A 19158-nucleotide genomic window follows, 5' to 3' on the forward strand; every position below is an offset into this window, starting at 1 on the left:
CGCGGGGCATCAGAAAAGTGTCGTTATTCGCGAAGTGTCGTTATACCCGAAGTCTCATTATGTGTCAAAGTTGGATGGGACTTTGATCTGGGCGTGAAAATTATGTCGTTATTCGCGAATTGTCGTTATATCCATAGTCGTTATTAGCGAAGTTGACTATAATTATGTACTTGAGGTTCTGACTAAGTACCGAATGCCGAAGCCACTGGCACCGTTGCAGGTGTACTTTCTTGATTTTTCTTTACTCTTCTGAAAAATCATGGCAGGCATCTGACCTAAAAAAAGAAAGGTGTCTCTGGATATCAGATGGAATAGTATTGTAATCTTGTTTGAACAAGGCACTCAGCACAACCAAAACACAGTTGATGTATGCTGAATTTAACGAATAGATGCTTTTTTCCTGGCAACTCCATCCAGTCAATGTTGTGAACACCACAGACCGCTCGAAGCAATCATGAATGATCATTCACGTACAAGATTTTTAATCTGCTTGACATGTCCAAATATCTGTTATAACTTATAAGGTCCACCGACAGTAGTCCGACAATGCAACGAGGGGTGATAACTCAAAATAGATATCCTTGGGTGTGATCACAATTTGATTTTGCTGTTCATGACTGGATCATAGCCAGGAGTAGATGATTGCATGGGGATGGGAACATTGTTTCATTTACATTCGGTACATCAAGTGTGCTGTTGAAGTCCTGAGGAACACAAAGAGCTACAGTGGTATCCGAGTCCATCTTGGATGTGTGGCTACGGTCATCATAATGGATTGTACGTCAGGCCATTTGAGTTTATTGGAGCTGGATAGCGAGTCCGGAGAAGACACGGCTCCGCAGCACAACTCGAGCATACATCTAATCCATAGAGATGCTCCCTGATTGACGCCAGAACATCTGGTGGCGCTGGTCCAGCAACAGCACTGTCTTTGATCACACTTCCACGGAGGTCACCGCGGTGCTGGGAGAAAGCAGGGCGCCGTGTACGCACGCCGGCATCACCTGCTTTGCTTGATAGACATACAGTGGTCATGCATCCGCACAGGCTAGTGAGAGTAGACCGCGATGCCAACAAGACCGGTATACTGTGACAGTACTGCAGCATGTGAACCACTAGCTAGCATAGACTAAGTCAGGCAGTGCACCAAGCAATACACGTACAGGGCAGCGAGCCTACTCAGTCAAGCCTGGTGCTCTTTGATGCCGCCGTTTTAGCATCAAGAGCAACCCTGGACAGGAAATCGTTCATATCGGCGGAGTACTCCACCATGTGCGGTTCGGCCGCTCTGCTACTGGCATTCATCCAGTTGAGCGACCCAGGCTTAGCTTCAGCTGCAGGCCCTGTAGTCACCCAGTTTGGCTGGTGTTTGAAGCTCGCTGACTTCGTCGTGTCATGGGCAAGTAACCGCTTGGATTCCACATCGTTGCGCTCCTTCAGGAATGGATTGTGTGGTGGCACGGTAGTGACCAGACGAGACAAGACTCCCGTTCGATTGAATGGGCTGCTGTCTTCCTCGTTCGGGATGACCCTACGGGGGATAGCACACGAAAACACATACAGTCAAGCCTCCCTAGGACAAACACCAAGGAGCAGTGTCTGCTCCAGAGCTGGGTCAACGACACGATTGGGGGGGGGGGGGGGGCACTTGAACCCGATTGGAAAAAGAACACTGGGTCAATTGTGACCTGGTTGGGAATACATATGCTACTTCAGGGTCCAAACAATATTTACAGCTCTTTGATATACATGCAGCAGCCGCACTTGAACATACATGTAACCGCTTGGTTTGAAATCCTAGAGCAGCCACTGAGGAGCTACTTGAATTACTTCTCAACATTGAGATTTTTCACATCCGTTCTCCAGGCATAGTGAATATGTAGTGAGTTGCACATTCGTCATCTCTTAACGCAGTCTCGCTACCATCAGAAACGTACGACTCGTATTTTCCCAATAGCGCCACAAATACTGGTTCTTCTTGAGGGAAATTGTGTCATATCGGTGTTCTTCTCAACGGGCTTCCATCGATCATGTGTGTCTGCTCTATAGAAAAAAAATTAAAACTCACCTATGCACGCGTGCTGTTGTAGTATGCCAAGGTGGGTTGTTATGACGATGAGCTGGAAAGTTGGATGTCCAGTACTTGCAGCCGGTATAACCAGGTATATCACCACACCTGACGGGAACGAACCACAAACACACACAGCACTGCATTAAAACTGGGCAAGCAATCACTTTCCCATGCAGTCATGCCCACAGTGCACACAGATCACCATCATCGCAGAAGATAACTCATTCAGGATTATGGTCTAGTAATGCGCTTATCACTAGGGTACACATTCTACAACCATGTGCATATATTTTGCTCATATAGTTAGAGTCAGACGATTTTCATCCAACGGTATATACTTGCTAAATGTCTGCTTTCACAAAACACAAGCATACCCCCACCACCACCACACGCACACAACACCAGGAATTATTCCGTTCACAAACAGGTTCATGCATGGACACACTTGCACACATGCACCCATGCCTGATTGCACACATGCATGCATGCCTGATTGCACACGTGCAGACACATCCACGCTCACATATACACACACACACACACACACACACACACATACACACACACACACATACACACACATACACACACATACATGTGCGCGCACACCCTCACACACATATACACGCACGCACACACACACCCTGACACACATGTTTTCGGCGTACCTTGCCGTGTCTGTCTTCCATGGAATTTCAGTGCGTACTGTAGACAAGGGTTGGAACTTCTCGGTCGGCACGTCCACATCACCACCTGCTTTGCCTACACAGCCACTGCAGGGTGCAGCACACAACACCATCACATCAAATACGAAGAGGATAATGTGACACGGTGGAAAGTTTGCACAGAAAGCACCATCCATTGTTGGCTTTCTCTCAAACAAAAAAAGGCATGCTGCTTACTGTGCAGTAGTGAGTTGAGAAAAAGTCACACCAACAGCAAAGACCATGGCATTGTGCACATTTCGCTCTCAGATCCAGTGCTATCATTAAATTTTATTTCTTATCTCCTCGAAAACTTCAGTGTAGCACAAGATATTCGTTTGAATTTGGAATTATTTTATCATTTTGTTATGCACATTTTGTTTTGTTATGCACAAATGTTGAACTACTGGCATGCACATACAAACTGCGACTGCGGTGTAGTAGGCAAGATGTAACACTTGTCGTTGCTGAGCCTGAAAAAATACACCAGTCTCAAACAGAGTGACCCAAATCACTTTCAAACGAAATGTTTCGCTCACGATTGCTTCTTCTCCTCTCCGCTGTGCTTTTAATTCATTGCTCTTTTTCCTTTTGCTTTTGCATGTAACTTATTTCATCTGAAGAGAGCGGCTTGAAAGTATACCGGTGGAAAAGTTTCTAAATGTGACTGTTGAAGAGCCTAAAAGCAGTTTGGCCTCTTTCTAAGCCGTGATTATTTCTTCCTCTACAGTTTTAGAACTCATGACCACCATCATCACCATGGTAATGCTGCTAACATGCATGGTCATGCACGGGTGACTGTGGTCATGGTGCAGTACAGAAAACGTAGTACTTTATTCTGTTACTGTGTGTATAGTGAACGCAGCAGCAGGTGCTGGGAATGCTGACAAGGGCCAGGAGAGAGGCTTGCCCAGCCGACATGTATGACATCGGAGTCGGCAAGATATCTTCGCCCAGTCAACAGTGGTCTGAGTTATTGAGCTAATCTGTGTACTCTGTGTCGAATGTACTACTTACGTATAACCGGGAACCTGATGACTTCTGTTAGCTGCACTAATACTGAGCCACACACACACACACACACACACAAACACAAACACAAGAAAAAGGAAAACAGTGTCATGTCCTGCAGGCAAACGTTTTGCTTAGCTACATTTTGAATTGATTTCCTGTGGCCTTCTGCTACCAAGTGGGCTCCCGAGCAAAATGTTTCACCTCACACGTTTGTTGCCCATGGGAATTCTGTATAGGTGAGGGAACCAAATAGCCAAAGAAATTTCAACTTGCACTGAATGGCTTGGCTGCAGGTCATCTCTATTTCGTCTGATCCTGTCCAGTGCTTTGGGAATGGACGTATCCACCCAAATACTTTATACAGATGAAGCTGTGAGAAGCCTCTGGAATTGCTTATATTAGCCTACATAACTTCAATAATAAGCGTGAAGCTCGGAGTTGCAATAAAATATTGCTCCACCTTACTTGTAACTTTAATAAAATCTCTGACTCCTAAAAATAATTTTTCAACTTGGGTCCAAATCGGCACAAACGAGAAGGATTTTTCCTAAGGGTAGGGAGAATCACAGTGTTTAGACATCTGTTATGGCGACCATAGCTTACAAGTTTGTTGCATGTGTTGATAGATGTGGATCTCGTGTCTGTGCTCTGTCCCAAGCCAGATCAACAACCTGTACAGGGACGAAGAGGAAAGATTGGAATAATGTGCCAATGGCATAGAGTGCAGAGCCGTGGATAATGTCACGGTTCAAAAGTGGCCGATAATGCATGAAACTGTGAAGTTCTAAATTGACCGTTAACGTTCTGTACAGGGTTGCAATATTACCACTGCGCACATCAATTTTAAGCTGCAACGGAGCATCAGAATAAAGTGTAAAGACTGAGGTTCCATCCATTACATGTATTTTTACGTTTAGTGCCAACTGACAACGTCTGACTTTATCTGGACATCATGAGAGAATGCATGCTCCGTGAAAAAGCAGGTCTGATAAAGGAAAGTTTCTCATTTCGACAGAAAGCCCGTGGGCTGCACTGCATTGCACATCTGTTGTGGTGCGGTTGAACAATATGGAAATAATGATCACACATGGAACCAGGTTGTACGTGAAAGCTTGTCTAATGAACTTCTACTTGCCATCTCCACGCTCCGCCAGTTCCGCGCCAGCATGATCCCGCACACCCTTAGTACCTAGAGTACCAAACGTCCTGTTTGATGATCAGCTGGCTTAGTTTCTCTCCACCTCTATCCTCATTGCATCCCGCCCCAATTTCATAAATTACTGCTTTCTATCTGCATTCGCCACCTTTTCATTGGGCAGATCTGCCCGTTTGGTTTGCGAAATGAAATAAACACCACAACAACAACGACTTCTACATTTCATTGGACATCTGCAGGTGCGGGTATGACTAGTGATGAAAGTATTCAGAGGCAGCATCAGCAATAGTATGCATGTCCTGTGAAAGAAAGAGCACTTGTGGCGTACCATGCAAACACCCTACCTGCCACTTCTCCGGTTTCTCTTCATATCGATGCAGTTGATAGCGCTGCGACACTGGATCTGCAAATCGCTCAATGACTGTGTCGGGCACCTCATCTTGAACTTTGGGTAACTTCTTCTCCCATTTGATATCTCCCATTGCTCTGGAAAATAGAAAGCATGCCATTGTGATAGATTCACACACGCACATACACATGTGCACAGACACACGCGCACACACACACACACACACACACACGCACACATGCACACACATGCACATACACACACACACACACACACACACACACACACACACACACATGCACACAGACAGACAGACACACACACACACACATACAGGCAGACACACAGACACGCAGACAGACACACACACACACACACACACACACACACACACACACACACACACACACACACACACACACACACACACACACACACACACAATGGATTATACCAAATCCAGATACCTACAATGGCATGTGAATCTGGACCAACTGGATCACCTCACTCCTAGTGGTGATGGCACCACGAGTGACAATGGCTTAAACAATCGCTTCTAGTGCACCTCGCTAACCCATGGGTGTTGCTAGCAGACCTGGGCTGGGCTGGTACCGTATTGCCGCAGTAGTACAATGCGCAATGTGAATCTACCATCTCAAGCTCAACTTCCAGTGTCTACATGCATGTACAGTAAAACCTGTAACTAAAGACCACCGTGACTAGCAACCAGCCTGGTACTACAGTAAAACCTGTAACTAAAGACCACCCTGACTAGCAACCAGCCTGGTACTACAGACCACTTCGCCAGGCACGGACGATCTCACATTCATGTTGGTTGTGCGGTGCAAACCTCTAACTATGGACCACCTGTCACTAAAGGCCGCTTTCTCTGGCCCCAAGGAACGGTCGTTAGTCACAGGTTTTACTGTACATTAAACTATTGGTATGAATTATGGCATGCTACGTGTGTTGTATTATTATGTACGCTATCCTATATGCAACCACCCGCGTGCATCTGTCTTATTGTACGCAGTTTACGTTAGCTTACGTCATGCATTGGTATTTGGCATGCACGCATGACTACACATTGAGCATGCTGATTCCGGTGTGCTGTTCTTTGTTTTGTTGTTCTTTTCCACTCGCTCCTCGATGGATGGAGACTACTACAAAGTATTTATTAGAATAAACCAATACGTTTATCACATGGCGCAGTGAACTATTTTCTTACCTGTCGTAGTAGTATTGTAGGCGGTAGGTCAGATCACCCGTTGTGACCTGACAATCCCGGCCCGTTGTTTCAGTGGTGTGACCCTCGTGCGAGTGCTGTAAATTTGTTTCGATTCGTAATGTCCGACTCTGGTAGTGATGCTGTCCCTGGCGCAGCAGCCACGCCAAACTTACCTGTCAGCCCTGATGTTCAGGCTCTGTTGACCTTCATGCAGGCACAGATGACAGCCGCAGCGGACCGCGAGGCACGCCTGACTGCCCTGTTGAGTAGCTCTAATACATCCACATCGCAGCCCACGACGAAACAAATCTCGGTGGAACGGCCCATCCTGCTTTCCTCTGCCACGCTCGCGGACCTCAACGCATGGGAGGAGGCTTGGGAGGATTACGCGAGATGCCAGAAACTGTCCGTTCAGGACCGACCCACACGAGTGAGTGCTCTACGCCAGGCACTAGATGAAGACATAAAGCGTTATTTGCGCGAGGGGATCATCGCCGTGGCCACTAATGCCGATGCCTCGGACATAATCTGTGCTGTCAAAAAATATATCCGTCGGCAACGTAACCCGTTGCTGGATCGGATAGACTTCTATAACCGACGCCAGCAACGTGGTGAAACCTTTGATGCTTTTTACACCGGCTTAAAGGAGTCCTTTGCTGCCTGCGACTTCGCCGACTTGCAAGTCTGTTCCGCATGCTCTGCCCGCATGTGCAGCAGTTGCCCCAAGATGCTGGTGCAAGCACACGAGGAGATCCTCCGTGACCGGATTGTTGTGGGTGTGCACGATGACGACACTCGGCACAAATTGTTAGCCGAACAATCCCTGACACTAGCTAACGCCGCAAAGATTTGCCGTGCTGAGGAAGCAGCAAAGCAAACTGGGGATGGTATTCTGCCGTCAGCATCGATCAACGCCGCCCGTAGGTCACAGTACCAGCGTCAGAAACGCTTTGGTGACAAGCCGGCGCCGGACGCCACCTCTAAGGCAGCACCCCAGTCTGCTTATTCATCACCCAAGAAATGTCCCCAGTGTGGCCGCTCTACGCATACCAAGTCTGCCTGCCCCGCTGCTGGCAAAACTTGTAACGGCTGCAAAGCCACTGGACATTTTGAAAAAATGTGCCCGAAGAAATCCAAGCAGCCACGTGGTTCCAAGATCGGCCAGCTGAAGCTCCAGCAAGCATCATCCGGGCAACAAGGCACCGTGTCTGTGACGACTACGCTCAACACGGAGGAGACAGGTGCAGCCATTAACTGGATACCGGACACCGGCAGTGATGTCGACGCCATTGGTCTTCGTCATCTTGACCTTCTGGGTGGATTCCCAGAAAACCTGGCGGAGGACCCAGACGTTGTCACCGGTGTGAACGGTCAGCCTCTCGTATCCGTTGGCCAGATCAGTTCCAGTCTTGGGCTAGGCTCCAAGACTCACCGCACCACCATACACGTGTACTCCGAGCTGTCGGATGCCTTGCTCTCCCGGACATCCCTGTGTGCGCTCGGATTGCTGCCGCCCAACTGGCCTTCTGTTTGCCGAGTTGAGCGCAAACCAGCACCTGAGCCCACCGCCGACCAGATTCGCACTGAGCTGCTGCAGGAGTTTTCTGACGTGTTCGACTCTGACAGTCTGAAGCCCATGTCTGGTCCGTCAATGGACATTCAGCTCGAACCAGACGCTACACCTTCCTGTGTTCATCACGCTAGACCAGTGCCCTATGCGTTTCGGGACCAGATTAAGGAACAGCTTGACAACATGGTGAAGGATGGCATCATTGAGCCTGTCTCTGAACCCCGCGACTGGTGCCACCCTATTGTTATAGTCGACAAGAAGGGCACCACTGAGAAGCGTCTAACGGTGGACTTCAAGAAGCTGAACGATCAGATCCAACGTCCCACGCATCCGACACAGCCACCTCGTGATGTCGTCACCAGTGTCAGCGGTCGCTTCTTTACGAAGCTCGATGCTCGCCATGGCTACTGGCAAGTGCCACTCAGCGAAGCAGCGCGGCCATTGACAACGTTTATCACTCCATGGGGCCGGTATCAGTACTTGCGCAATCCGCAGGGCCTCATCTCGGCCGGAGACGAGTATAACCGCCGTATGAGCACGGCATTCGACAACATCACCAATTTCAAAAAGGTCGTCGACGACTGTCTCGTCTATGATGATGACCTTGGTGACCATGTGGCACGCGTCCGGCGCGTATTGTTGTGTGCGCGCGAGCACGGCGTAACCCTTAGCGCGAAGAAGTTTGTGTTCGCTGCTACCGAGATCGAGTTCTGCGGCTACATCCTGAATGCTGACGGTTGGACTGTCGATGACGCTAAGCTCTCCGCTATCCGCGACTTCTCCACCCCGACGAATCGGACCGACCTCCGATCGTTCATGGGCCTCGTAAATCAGCTTGCTGAGTTTACACCTGCTATCGCCGAGCTGGCGACACCGCTTCGTAGTCTGCTGAAGACGTCTGCTGTTTTCCAGTGGGAAACGCCACACACCGATGCGTTCAACCGTGTGAAGAATGCTCTGGTCGAACCCCCCATTCTGGCGTATTACCAACCTTGTCTGGAAACACGTCTGGAAACAGATGCATCCCGCACGAAAGGTCTCGGCTATGCACTGTTCCAACTGCACCCGTCTGGCTGGCGCCTCGTCCAGTGTGGTAGCCGCTTTATCACCGACACTGAAAGCCGCTACGCTATGATTGAGCTTGAATGTCTTGCTGTGGTCTGGGCTGTGCGCAAGTGCCACCTGTACCTTGCCGGCAGCAGATTCGACCTCATCGTAGACCACCAGCCCCTGATTCCGATCTTCAACACGTATAGCCTGGATCAGGTCGAGAATCCTCGTTTGCAGCGTCTCCTGCTGAAGCTTCGGCCGTACCAATTTCATGCTTCCTGGAGACAAGGAAAGCTGCATTATGCTGCCGACGCTCTGTCTCGAGCACCCGTCTCCGACCCACAAGCATCTGACCTGCTTGGAGAAGACGACCTGCCATCTGGTTCTGCTATTCGTGTGTGCCTCCGTGCTGATGACTCTGGTTCGATGTCAGCATTACGCTATGCGAAGCTCCAAGATGCGTGCGCCTCGGACTCTGAGTATCAAGATCTCCTGCAGATGGTACTCACCGGCTTCCCACGCTCCTGTTCCGACCTTCCACGGCATCTGCAGCCCTATTGGAATGGACGCGAACACCTATCTGTCGACTCCGCCGTCGTACTGAAGGGCAATCGCATCGTAGTACCTGCTGCTCTACGTGCATCTGTGCTGCAAGATCTACACGCTGCACACCAAGGAATTGACCGCACCAAGCGCCGTGCGCGTCAACTAGTGTACTGGCCTGGTTTGAACTCTGAGCTTGACCGCCTTGTCCGTGCATGTCAGCCCTGTCGTGAGTTCCAGCCATCTTTGCCGAGAGAACCGCTGCAGAGTGACCGTCAACCGTCAATGCCGTTCGAGAGTGTCAGCTCTGACCTCTTCCATTGCCAAGGTTGGGAATACCTTGTGTTGGTCGATCGACTCACCGGTTGGCCGTGTGTTGCAAAGATAGGCCGCACAGCCACATCTTCTGACGTGGTTCGTCAACTTCGTCGCTGGTTTACAGATGTTGGCGTTCCCAGTGCAATCTCAACCGACGGTGGTCCCCAGTATGCGTCGCGACGCTTCACTGAGTTCTGCGACCGTTGGCAGATGAAGCACATCACATCAACCCCGCACTTCCCGCAATCAAATGGCCATGCCGAGTCCGCGGTGAAGTCCATGAAGTACCTGATTGCGAAAACCACTCGTAATGGCGACCTGGACACCGATGCCTTCCAGCGTGGTCTGTTGGAATGGCGTAATACCCCACATCCGTCTGGACCCAGTCCTGCCCAGCTGCTATTCGGTCGTTCGCTCTCATCATTCGTGCTGGCGCATCACTCGTCGTTTGCCCCGGAGTGGAAACAGCGTGCTACCAGTATAGAGAGTTCTGATTCTCCACCTGTCCCGGATCCAGATTCGTCTCAGCCGCGCACGTTGTCTAAGCTCACTATTGGCATGCACGTAGATCTGCAAGATCCGCGCACCAAACGGTGGACAGGTCGAGGCATCGTTGTCGCCATTGGTACCCATCGAGACTATTACGTCAAGCTACGTAGTGGTCGTGTGTTTTGGCGAAATCGTCGCTTCCTGCGGCCTTATGTCCCATTGCTACCTGATCGCGTTTCTACTGATAGTGCGTCTGAACCTGCTGTTCCCACACCTACTGAGCCTGTTGTTGCACCCCGTCGCAGCACCCGTAACCGCCGTCAACCTGACCGTTTGAACATTTCTGCACACCAAGGACAGTCATATGTTTGATTAGTTTTTCTTCTTCTGTAGTCTGTGCTACGCTGTGACTGTTCTCGTTGCCTTGCCTCTTGTTCATGTTTTTTTTTTTGTATCTTCATAGTTATTATGTTTAGATCATAGTCTGGCTTGTTCACCCATTATGATCTCGGAAGGGCGTGTTGTATTATTATGTACGCTATCCTATATGCAACCACCCGCGTGCATCTGTCTTATTGTACGCAGTTTACGTTAGCTTACGTCATGCATTGGTATTTGGCATGCACGCATGACTACACATTGAGCATGCTGATTCCGGTGTGCTGTTCTTTGTTTTGTTGTTCTTTTCCACTCGCTCCTCGATGGATGGAGACTACTACAAAGTATTTATTAGAATAAACCAATACGTTTATCACAACGTGCACCATGCTCGTCGTCATTACTTTTTCGTGCTCGACGTCCAGACGTATTTCTCACTCAGCTCCTCGATCCGCCGCTGTGATCTGCCGGTTGAACTGTATGGTCTGGCCGAGGATGGCGTTGAGCGCGACTGTATGGACGGTGGCAACTGCAGATAATAGAAGCAGAAAAATATGCATGTCTGTAGTTCAATTGTATCCTTCTAACCATTTTTTGTTTGTTTTTCCCTCAAACTAGTCAAGATTCTAACCATATCTGCACATACTCACAACACTCTCAGGTACCGGTCTCTAGGCTACACCAATCAATCAAGAGATAAATAAAAAATATCCGAATTTACAGGCCAGGCCCATCTTCAGTATGTCTTGAGAAATTATTTCAACCAGTTAAAGAACGCATTATTTGAGGGGTAATCTAAACACGGACACGTTTTATGGTAACTGTAGTATGACGTGATCTTTGCCTTTTGACATACAGGACTTTAATAGAAGACAACTTTAATAAACGTCTTCTCAGAAAGTGCCTTGCATCTCAAAAGTCAAGGCTCGCTTTCAAGTTTGACACCGCATTTTCCCATGCTCCCCTAGGTTCTATCAGGCCTGCGGGAACCGGTCAGGCTGGTCTGGTCATAGCCGCACCAAGGCCACTGACAAATGTTTGATCCTCAGGAGGTAATGTTTACCTGACATATCATACACAGTTTTGAAAGACTAGGTTAAGACCGGACCAACCCAAAAAATGTTTCGCGGTCCTATTTATGGTGGTACAATTTTTGACACCGTATTCCATGGGGTGAATGTCAGTGACATGAGACTAGTAAGTTACCTAATGCAGGGGCGTAGGAGGGGTTTAGGAAGTGGTACGACCAAAGGTCAGTGCGGCCGAAGGCCTTTTTGGAGGGGGTCCGGGGGACCTCCCGTGAAAATTTTGTAAAAAAGACACAATCCTGCGTTCTGGGAACTTCTGGCACACTTCTGGCACAGTTTATAAGTCATAGAATTATTTCACGGGCAGAAGAGACGTGCATGGACATGCACAGATGCATGGCAGTACGAGTACGAGTCTAGAAAAAGGTCAAAGTCTGATGCGCATATGTATCGATGGATCCTGATTTTTTTATTACGGTTTTGCACGTTCCGGACGGACCACACTTTTCGAAAAGTGGTACGGCCATGGTCGTACCAGTCGTAGCGGGTGCTACGCCCCTGTAATGGCTCTGTGCTCAGTTGCCTAGCATGTAACTCATGCACCCGGGTGTTATGGTCTGCTCTCTCAATCTCTCTCTCTCTCTCTCTCTCTCTCTCTCTCTCTCTCTCTCTTCTCTCTCTCTCTCTGTCACTCTGTGTTTCCTGTCTGCACGTGCTGCCGCCTTACCGTTAGTGACCTATCCAGGGGTAGGGGTGGTACTTGTGACGAATCGTCGGCAAAATCATCGTCATCGTCGTCGCTCTCCTCCCATCTCTTGATACGCTCTGCATCGAACACGCGAGTAGATGAAAGAAACATCCCAGAATACTACAGTTGGAAATGAGTTGCTATAAGTACTTTAGGACAATCTCTCATAACCTTACTAGTGTGTCAAGCAGGCTATGTGTTGTCTGCGAAAAATGATGTGTGTGTGTGTGTGGAGGGGGGGGGGGGGGGGGAGGGGGAGGTAAACACACATCCGAGGATCTGTGAATGAAACCCTAGCTTAGTGGCCAGACACAAGCACCAACGGCCAATAGTAATACCGACCACATGTAATTGTGCGCATATTCTTTGTGGAAACTATCTGCTTTGTTCTCCTTTTGAGATTGGGCAGGAACTGTAAAGGGAGAAACATGGACACATAACCATTCCTTTGGGCTCTAAAGAATGTCATGTACTGTATGATGACGCTCTTCATTCTTCACTTGCTGGAAAGGTAGTTGAACTTGAAAGTTACTGAGGTAAGACTGTTGGGCTCCTTTTAGCTATGCTGCAACTGTGTGCAATAAACTGCTTGCTAGAGTAGAGTGACTCTGTGTGTGTGTGTGTGTGTGTGTGTGTGTGTGTGTGTGCGTGTGTGTGTGCGTGTGTGTATGTGTGTGTATGTGCGTGTGTGTGTGTGTGTCGGAAGGGCAGGGGCTGCATCGATATGATTTTTGCTGCCCGCCAAGTGCTGGAGAAAGCCATCGAACATGAATCTGATCTGTACGTCTTGTTTGTCGATCTACGCAAGGCGTACGACTCGGTCCCCCGAACAGCGCTTTGGCTGGTCCTGGAGAAACTCAGTGTGCCTCCGCATGCTTCAGGTGATCCGGTCTCTTCACGAGGGTATGATGGCGTCTGTTCGTGTGGGTAGTGGTGAGTCTGACAGCTTTGGGGTAGAGAATGGTCTACGCCAGGGCTGCACTCTGGCTCCGATGTTGTTCAATCTCTACTTCTCTGCCGTCCTTGCACGCTGCCGCTCAACATCCACAGTGCCTAGTTTCCCGATGAAACATTGTATCGGCCGCAAGTTGGTTGGCGACCGTACTGCCAAGCACAGACTCGCAGACTTATCCGTGTCGGAGTCGCTATTCGCGGATGATGCTGCCCTGTACACCACTTCGTATGAGCACATGGAGACGATGGTGAAGGAATTTACGCAGTGTGCGTCAGGCTGGGGCCTGACTGTTAGTGTGCAGAAGACGAAGTTCTTGGCGGTCGGTCCGAGTGTCATCCGTGCTGATATAGTGATGCCTGGGAGTGCTGGTGACATGATCGGCTCGGTCAGCAAATTTAGCTACCTCGGCAGTACGATCAGCGACGATGGAGAGCTGGATGCCGAAGTCACTACTCGTCTTGCCAAATCATCGAGGGCGTTTGGTAGCCTCCTCCAACCAATTTTCCGGAACTCAGGTCTGTCGCTTGGAATGCGACGTCAAGTCTACCAGGCCGTGATCCTTACAGTGCTGCTGTATGGTTCTGAGACCTGGATGCAGAAGGCACCCCTCCTGCGCAGATTGGACACGTTCCATCGGCAGTGTGTTCGCAAGATCCTGAGTGTTACTCGAGACCAGCAGTGGCGGGAACATCTGTCAAGTGAAGACCTGGCGAAGCGCAGCGGCATGCCAGCCTCGCTGGAGGAGTCCATTCGTGCAAATCGCCTGCGATGGCTTGGTCACCTCGCAAGGATGGACGACACCAGATTGCCAAAGCAGATCCTGTTTGCGGAGGGCACTAACACGCGGCCCCGCCATGGACCCAAGCGTCGTTGGAGAGATGTGCAGCTTCAGACCTCCGTGCTACCGGTATCCCGGAGGCGCAATGGTACCACCTTGCTCAGGACCGGAGGGACTGGCGCGAGCGTAGCCGTCGGAAGCCACCAAGCCAGTCCCAACCAAGAGTGTTCGTCTGTGTCTGCGGCCGCGACTTTCGCCGTCCAAATGATTTTATCCCGACACAAGAACTTCTGCCTCGCCTAATAGCTATCATCGCCTTTGGCGATGGGCTTTCCAAAGGTCCAAAGGTGTGTGTGTGTGTGTGTGTGTGTGTGTGTGTGTGTGTGTGTGTGTGTGTGTGTGTGTGTGTGGTGTGTGTGTGGTACATGGTGTGTGTGTGCGTACATGTATGTATGTGTGTGTGTGTGTGTGTGTGTGTGTGTGTGTGTGTGTGTGTGTGTGTGTGTGTGTGTGTGTGTGTGTGTGTGTGTGTGTGTGTGTGTGTGTGTGTGTGTGTGTGTGTGTGTGTGTGTGTGTGTGTGTGTGTGTGTGGTCCATGGTGCGTGAGCGTACATGCGTGTGTGTGTCTGTGTGCGTATGTGTGTGGTTGCACATGTTTATGTGTGTGTATATGACTATAATTATGTGTGTGTGTGTGGGGGGGGGGGGGGGGGGCTCAAATTCCCAATACTCTACAGTCCACCATGTTAGCGCATTATATATCTCACAAATCTGCACAACTGAAGTCCTTCCCCCCCCCCCCCCCCCCCCGCCTCCGGTAAATGCAGGCTTGTAAGGTGTAGGTAGCCGAAAAGTGGCAGGGACGAATGCAATGCCTATTGAAATTCTGTTCAATCTTCGACGTGCACACCTCACCACTAACGTCCTCGAGTTGCTTCATTGCCGCCCGATAAATCGACACTGACCGCAGATCTAATCCAAACGACTCCAGCTGTTCCTGCGACCCGGCTGATAGGACTTGCTCATCGATCGGCACCGATTCCGGCTTTGGCGGCGGAGGTGAGCGCAGCTTCCGCCGCTTTTGCCTGTCGGAAACGATCTGTCTCGTGGAAACGGCGTTGGGAACGAGCACAATTTTACTTCTGGATGCAACCCGTCGCTGTGGATCGCTGCCATCGTGCTGGGAGTAATTCGATTGATACGTCGTCGTAGGTTTGTAGGAAGAATGTCGAGAACGAGCGCCTTGCCCTTGGTCAAGTGAAGTTGTGGATCCATATCTGGAACTGGAGCGATGAGCTGTCACAGGGCGGTCGTAGCCAGCGGAAATAGCATGCAACCCTCGTCGTCCACCATGAGCTTCGAAAAGATCCTCGGTGTCGTCAGGCAGAAAGAATCTCACTCTCTTCTTCGGTCCTGTCGAGCTTTGATTCGCCTGCTTCAGCGCTGGCTTCCGAGGCTTGGGACTGACCGGCCTTGTGCTGCGGGAGACCGACACAGGTTGCATGATGGCGCTAGTTTGTGATTAGTGCCCCAAGCCGCCATCGATAAGTGTTTAGTAAACAAAGTGGGACAAACACAAGCTGGGCCCATGCATGGGAGGAGACCAAGAAAATACAGATTGCACAGGCCTACGAGGGTCTTCACAGCTTCCAAGATTTTATTGTTGCCATCACTGACTTCTGTAGCTAGGCCAAACTAAAGAAGGTGTGTGGTTCGACTCACCCGACCGACCGTACAATTTCAGCCCGACCGTAACTTTTTTTCGGCGGGCTGTCGTGTGACTGACGTAGACCTACGTGGACTGAACACGTCCACGTCTACGTGCTGTGCGGCGCCGGCGTGAGTCTGCGGACGCAGGCGCTAGGCGGCTCCTTTTGGACTTGACTTGTAGTTGTACTGCAGTGCAGTGCAGTGAGTGGTACGACTGCTGCCTTGTGCTGGTAGTAGAGTCTACTCGATACGCGTATAGTGTATTTACATGTACTAAAAAATATTATATAAAAAAAAATCCGCCCGCCCGCCCGTAAAAAAAATGTCCATGTTAGTCGAACCACACACCTTCTTTAGTTTGGCCCTATTATTAATATTATTAATTTTTACTTGACATGAATGATGAAGACGTGTTGTGAACTTTTAGGGATACGTCACACTTCTAAAAAAACGTAATGACGCGTCCCTTCCTTTATACTAAGTTAGTTACTAATAGTAATAAGTATAAAAAGGAAGTGACGCGTCATCTGGTTCTTCTTTTCTCTCCTTCCCATCCTTACTTCCCGTCCTAACACCATGAACACCATGTACCAGAACAGTGTCTCAGTGTACCATGTGTCTGTGCTATTTCCCCTCACAAGGCTCATTCTGACGAACAGACGTACTGAGTGCGTCGGAGGTTTGTCTGTCCTCCTAACCCGTTTTTCTCTTCCTGCACCTGTAAGTCACTAAGTCACTAAGTGTACGGTAACTAATTTTACTTCTCTTTCATGGTGCGTTTGTTGTCCCCATGACGCCAAAACCCCAGGTCAGCCGAGGGCAACACGCCTCACTATGTTAGTATGTACCAGCAATCATCACCACCAAGGCATCATAGCGGCTCCCATCATCACTAGTATGCATTCGGCCAGTCGGCTACTCGTCTTGGGCCACTTGGGGATCAAGGGGAAGTAGCCATGTAGGGGCGTGCGACCGCCTTTCGGCACCGGAAGTTGCAGCTCGCTCAACTACTTACTTGACTCTACTGAGTGCAGAGGCCCCACACCTTGATTTAAATCCAACATTTCACACTCACTTTGCGCACTCTCTACATACACAAATAGGAGATCCCCCAGATAGGCGTTAGCCTTTGGGTAATCCTGAAATAAAGATTATCATTATCTGGCGAGCTGCGGCGTGGGGATTTGCCTGTGAGCTGTGATCATAGTAGAAAATCCGGTGCCCTACCAGCACTAAAGCATACTACCGGGTACATGACTTTTGTAATAAGCTTTTTGCTTACACCTTCATGTAGAGCTAGAGTTGCATGGGCATGGGTCACGCGTACTCATCCGGCGGACATGTGTGAATAATAATGAGTAATAGAGTAAGACGAACAAGAGACCCTAACACAAATTGTCAATACTAGTACCTTGTGCCTTGGATGACGTCAGCCTAGCGGACATGGCTCGATTCCGAGCACTACTCGGTGGTCGTTGCCGGCGATCACGTCCATCCGGCAGTCTCGCCATCTCCTCCAGACGTAGACTGCCCGCTGAGCGAGCTCTTCGTCGCATGGCAGCGCTAGGCAGTCTTCGCCCGTCAGCTCCGGCATCACTTTGCTCAGTTAGGTTCAATGGTGTCAGTGTGTCTTCGCCTCCATAGGCACCCCCGCGCTGCTCCACCGAACTGGAGAAGTCGTAGTCTTCCGTGGCCCGTGCCGACAGTGGCCGTGCCTTGTTGGTCGGTAGATCAATGGGAGGTGCACCATAGTCAGCACCAATGGCTGTTACGCCAGAGATAGTGTCCACCAACGGATGATCCTGTCGATGTGGCATGGCCGACGGAGGTCTTTTGAACTGCGTGGCCACAGTTGGGTCCTCCTTCATGGCCTGGAAAGAGTGATAGTCATGTCGGCCGCTCAGTGAAGGAAGGCGATTCCTCTTTGCCGACCTGGCTCGCTCCGCTGCCAGCAGCTCATCGTCTCCACCGGTGTCGTGACGTGTAAAGTAGGTGGAGAACGCCGGACGAGGCCGGACTGCCGTCTCCGCCATTCTTACTTAGTATAATGCACGCAACAGCTCACAACGAGCAGACCGAGGGTCAATGGAAAGGCTTCGCATTGGTTTATCTTGCACGCAGTTTCTCTTTCTTCCTATTCCCTAGTCTGACGGTCACAGATTTTCAAACGCACACACCCAACAGGTGATCGCTTCACTGTAATGTTCTGAATCTCATTTTGTCCGGACCCTGGAAGAGCTTGCGCTTTCCAAATACCTGTATTTGTGAAACCTGGATACCCAGGTGTTGAACGCCATTGTCAAGGTAACGGAGAAGATATCACGTGAACGATTGACAGGTGTTGCGGAGCATTTGACAGAAGAATGCTGATGGTGTGGTGATATGAGATGTATATCTGTGCGCCGTGCAGTCAGGTGTTTTATTTACCGCTACATGCCACACACACACACACGCACACACACACAAACACACACACACACACGCACACACACACACTTGTTGCTCACTGCCTGGTCACGTGGGTCTCCCGGCGAGAGGGGAGAGAGACTCAAAAGGAATCTTGGAAAGATGACTCAATTTGGCTATTGAACCACCCAACGGCCGACAACCCCTGAAATCCCCAAAACTCTGAGTGGACTTGAAAAATTAACTTAATGATCCCACTTATGGGCTCATCACACCTCAGTGAGTGGGTGAGGAGAATGAGGACAAGGTGCAGAAAAGGATTGACGGCATCAGGGTATCCGGGCTGATATTGCTCTGGTTGATGGACCTGCCAAGAACTTGAAGAAGGCCCTGATCATTGACATTGCTGTACCTGGTGGTCCACGCATTGCTGAAAAGGAAGTTGAGAAACGTGCCAAGTATCAACTTCTTGCTCGCGAAATCCATCGGCTATGGCAAGTTGAGACTCAGATTGTTCCTGTGATAGTTGGGACTTTGGGCACTGTTTCCAAACAGTTGCCAGGATACATTGACACCATCGGTATCACCAGCTACTGCTCTGCGTCTGAATTGCAAAAGAATGCTTTCCTTGGCTCGGCAGCTATTCTGCGTAAGGTCCTTGAT

The 19158-nt window shown here is 49.8% G+C and overlaps 1 protein-coding gene across 2 annotated transcripts; it reads right to left on the reverse strand.

Moving 5' to 3' along the window:
• Positions 1–368: 368 nt before the first annotated feature.
• Positions 369–18288, reverse strand: LOC135809950 (uncharacterized). 2 transcript variants are annotated; one of them, XM_065323397.1, is made up of 9 exons: positions 17501–18288; positions 12626–12723; positions 11275–11399; positions 5290–5431; positions 4393–4460; positions 3793–3834; positions 2740–2844; positions 2069–2176; positions 369–1531 (listed from the first exon to the last, which is right to left on the reverse strand). In XM_065323397.1, the coding sequence occupies exons 1-9, from the start codon at positions 18120–18122 to the stop codon at positions 1180–1182; spliced, it is 1662 nt and encodes a 553-aa protein (XP_065179469.1). In that variant the 5' UTR covers positions 18123–18288; the 3' UTR covers positions 369–1179. The 2 variants fall into 2 exon arrangements, with proteins under 2 accessions (XP_065179469.1, XP_065179470.1); XM_065323398.1 differs by lacking the exon at positions 17501–18288 and adding an exon at positions 15295–15999.
• Between the last annotated feature and the right edge of the window lie 870 nt (positions 18289–19158).

This window comes from Sycon ciliatum, chromosome 2 (assembly GCF_964019385.1).
Source record: "Sycon ciliatum chromosome 2, ocSycCili1.1, whole genome shotgun sequence".
Lineage (NCBI taxonomy): Eukaryota > Metazoa > Porifera > Calcarea > Leucosolenida > Sycettidae > Sycon > Sycon ciliatum.

Excerpts from the sequence above, each read along its gene's own strand:
- LOC135809950 (XM_065323397.1), bottom strand. The coding sequence starts at position 18,122 with ATGGCGGAGACGGCAGTCCGGCCTCGTCCGGCGTTCTCCACCTACTTT. Across the intron at positions 12,724-17,500 it reads GACGTCATCCAAGGCACAAG|AGCGTATCAAGAGATGGGAG; the intron begins GTACTAGTATTG and ends TGTTCGATGCAG. Across the intron at positions 3,835-4,392 it reads TCAACACATGCAACAAACTT|TATTAGTGCAGCTAACAGAA; the intron begins GTAAGCTATGGT and ends TGTGTGGCTCAG.